The 3,438-nt window shown below is 39.6% G+C and overlaps 1 protein-coding gene across 1 annotated transcript; it reads right to left on the reverse strand.

Moving 5' to 3' along the window:
- Nucleotides 1-1,751: 1,751 nt before the first annotated feature.
- LOC114865035 (probable endochitinase) lies at nt 1,752-3,174 on the reverse strand. Its single transcript, XM_029166051.3, has 4 exons — nt 3,016-3,174; nt 2,802-2,833; nt 2,577-2,603; nt 1,752-2,483 (listed from the first exon to the last, which is right to left on the reverse strand). Exons 2-4 carry the CDS (start codon nt 2,824-2,826, stop codon nt 2,068-2,070), a joined length of 468 nt encoding a protein of 155 aa, XP_029021884.1. The 5' UTR covers nt 2,827-2,833; nt 3,016-3,174; the 3' UTR covers nt 1,752-2,067.
- Nucleotides 3,175-3,438: the final 264 nt, after the last annotated feature.

Raw genomic sequence — 3,438 nt, forward strand, 5'->3', positions numbered from 1 at the left:
GCTGTAACAAGCCTGTTTAGCAGAGGTGCAACTCTGCTTTCACAGAGCAAAGAGAATGGAGCTGATTTTTCCGCCTTTCGTCTGAAACCGGCGCAGTTGCAACTTTTACTGACAGGTAAATTTTAATTTTTTAGATAAAAATAGCAATATTTCTACCTTAAACTGGTTTATTATGACCAGTTAATGAGACTATTTTACCATTTAACAATTACTTATACATGCTTCTTCCATATTCTTTCAAAATAAACGCACCAATTTAATTTATCAGCTTTTTTGACATTTTTATGCCTCTGAATGGGTAATGACTGCTAATTAATAAGACTGTTTTACAGTTTAGCAATTGTTCGCGCACATTTTCCAAATACTTTCAAAATAAAAGTTTCACATTTTGATTTTGACTGCTTAAATATGACTACTTAATGAGACTACTTTATAGTTTAGTAATATTACCTGCACGTTTTGTCTATATCCTTTCAAAATAAGACCACCAATTTAAATCGTTAGCTAAATATAGCAATATTTCTGCTTTCAGGTAAGGTAATGCAATTTTACACATAAAGCTTGTGTTTTGTTCAAAGACCTGATGTACAGATATTGAGGAACTTCATATTAATATTAACTATTTCATGTTTTATGTTTTCTGTGGGAGCAAAGAGTTTAGGGCTTTTATTGACAACCCTTTGCTTTTCAGACTAAGCATTAAAATATAATTAAATTACATAAAGTCCAAGTTTCACGTTCATAAATAAGCCAAAAGTTTTCCGAGTTCAACGCTGGTGAAGCTGCAAAGCTCAACAAGGACTTAAATGCACATTCTAACAGGTGACCGAAATCAATAATCAAGATCGCAGCTGACAAATGACATTTGAGAAAAAAAACAAACACAAGAGGGGCGTGGAGAACCAAAAACCCGTGAGCACCTCTAGTGACGCCAAGGGGCCAATTGTCACATACAGTAGTTTACAAATATTTACAAATGTTTTGTTAATGTTTCAATAAACATTATCCAATGCATTATAAAGGCATTATTGCTGAACATTATTATAAAGTGTTATTGTTTCTTCTCATTTGCGAGTAAACCATGCAGCTTTGTCAGCCTGTCTGCCTGTGAGTTAGGCACCATGTTTCAGGGCTTCAGCCTGTTGAATGAGGCTAAAGCCTTTTGCTACTACTGCAGTGTTCAAGTGGTGACGTCTGAAACAGTGTTGAGATGTCCAGATTTAAAATAAGTTTGCATGAAGAAGCATAAACAGGCACTCCTAAGCTCCACGATGAATCGTCAGATACAGTAAGTGCAAGGGAGAAGCTCCACTCAAGTGATGTATAAACGATACACTTCTACACATGAAATGTACTGAATGGTAAAACTCAGTGAATAAAATTTTATTCCAGCACACAATTATTCAGCAACAAAAACATTTTTATTTTAGGTTCCATATCTACAGTATAGGCAGAGCATGTTATTAATACTCTGTGTGCATTTACATTGTCTCACTCCCTGGCGCACATCAGCCAGTTTCTATTAACGTTTGTTTCAGTCTCCTAAACGTTCAGTTTTTGAACTTTTTTGGCCTAACACCAAAGATCCCAGCTTCTAGTGCTCCACATTTCAATATAACCCACAACCCTGAATCTGAATCACTTTGTTTGCTCCCTGTGGGTCATCTGCCATAGTGTCACAGTAGTGACTGCACTTTCTCAGTGTGGCCTTTCCTGAATCAACAGAAAATAAGGAAAAACTGACTTTGATGTGGTATTATTGTTATTTTATTGTGATTTATTCCTTTGTTTTAGTACAGTTTACAATTAGATAGACACAGGTTGTTTATGGACATACAATGTGCAGTGGTTGCATTAAATGCATGCAAATGCATCCTGTGAATCAGTGTAAGCACATTAAGCAACCAGTGACCAAGACAGATGCACCATCAGTGGCAGAATTAGCTAACATGTCCCTGAACAGAGAAGCAACAAAGCCCAACAAGACTCCACAAAAAGCATAGTTGTGTTACATATTGATACATGGGTGAAATTGCTGAGTGAATGCAGAGCAAAGACAACAGGTATTTAAGCATTTTCAGGACGGACACAGTTGTTGACTTTAGGGGTGAAGATCGTGCCTTGTGGGCATGGCATGATGTAGGTTCTTCCACCGACACACCAGTAGTATTTGGAGTAGTCGTTTGTGTAACAATAGTAGCCATCTTGCTTGTTCTGGCAGTAGGGATCGTAGGGAGTGGTAGTAGGAGATGTCGTTTTTGTGGCAGGACATGGGTTGTTTGGGTAGTCACAGCAGTCACAGGGAGCTCTATAGACCAGTCCTGATGCTGGGCAAGGTGTGCTGTAGGTCAGCTGATTGGAACACTGGTAGAATGAATTTGGGTTGGCTGCATTGATGTAGTTGCCATCTGTCCTCCCAGTACAGAACCCTGCAGGGCATCCATTAGTGCTAGTGCTGATACAGCTAGCACTGGTGGTTCTGGCTGAAGAGGAAACATGGGAAGTATTTAAAAAACACACAGTTGCTGCCTGCACTATAGAGTAGTAATAGTAAATGTCAGGTGTTTAACACTTACCCAAGCTGGCGATAATCAAACAGAGGCCTTTAAAGTACAAGGCTCAGTCAGTATCACATCAACAACAATGTCACAGTAATGTTTACACATGCTTTCCTCCATTAGCCACTACTTTAAAGTGGTTGAGGGCAAGTCAACCATTTTGATGTTGTTATTGCATCAGTTGCAGAAACTGAGCTTTGGAGGTTTGGTGAGGAAGCGAGTACCAGGTGAGTGCCTCCTTACCTGCAGTCAGGATCATCCTGCACATGTTGTTACTGTGTGGATTAAACAGAGATGTCAGTAAATGATTGTGTGACAAGGATCACAGATGGCAGCTGAATGAAAGTAGGAAAAGGTCCAGTACCTGTTGATTCAGCGTCTCCTAAACACAGAAAGAAGCATTAGAGCAGGTAAAGCAGTGAACAGTCCAACATGTGAATATTCAGAAGACACTTACAAAGTTGAAGATAAAGGAAGCAGCTTCTGTATCCTGTCTGTGACTGATGGTGACTGACACACTCTTATATCGGTGCAGCTCAAAGGGCGTAGCACTGGGTGGGGAATGTTGGAATGTCCCAAGCAATTAGACCTTTTCAGGAACAGGGAAGTGGCCCCACGTCACATCGCTTGACTTCTAGGTCAAACCGTTGACTGTCACGATCCATTAGCTTGTTACCTGTTGCAGTACCTTCCAGAAATCCCAGAAGTTAAAGGTGGGACTGAAAGTTCCAGTGTAGACCAAGTCACAGGCAGCGCTGATCGGAAGGTATAGTAACATTCCTCAAAGGAAGCTCTCAGGTCAAAAAGCCTTGTTGTTTTCATTATGTTTTACATCGTTTAAGGTTTGCATTTCTTATGTTTGTGTTATCAGACAAACTGA

Source organism: Betta splendens, chromosome 10, assembly GCF_900634795.4.
Source record: "Betta splendens chromosome 10, fBetSpl5.4, whole genome shotgun sequence".
Classification (NCBI taxonomy): Eukaryota; Metazoa; Chordata; class Actinopteri; order Anabantiformes; family Osphronemidae; genus Betta; species Betta splendens.

What these genes read in the sequence shown, in the direction of transcription:
- LOC114865035 (XM_029166051.3), bottom strand. Translation starts at nt 2,826, where the DNA reads ATGTGCAGGATGATCCTGACTGCAG. An exon ending in CAGGATGATCCTGACTGCAG is followed by an intron (nt 2,604 to 2,801) that starts GTAAGGAGGCAC and finishes TGTACTTTAAAG; the next exon opens with GCCTCTGTTTGATTATCGCC. An exon ending in TTTGATTATCGCCAGCTTGG is followed by an intron (nt 2,484 to 2,576) that starts GTAAGTGTTAAA and finishes TTTCCTCTTCAG; the next exon opens with CCAGAACCACCAGTGCTAGC.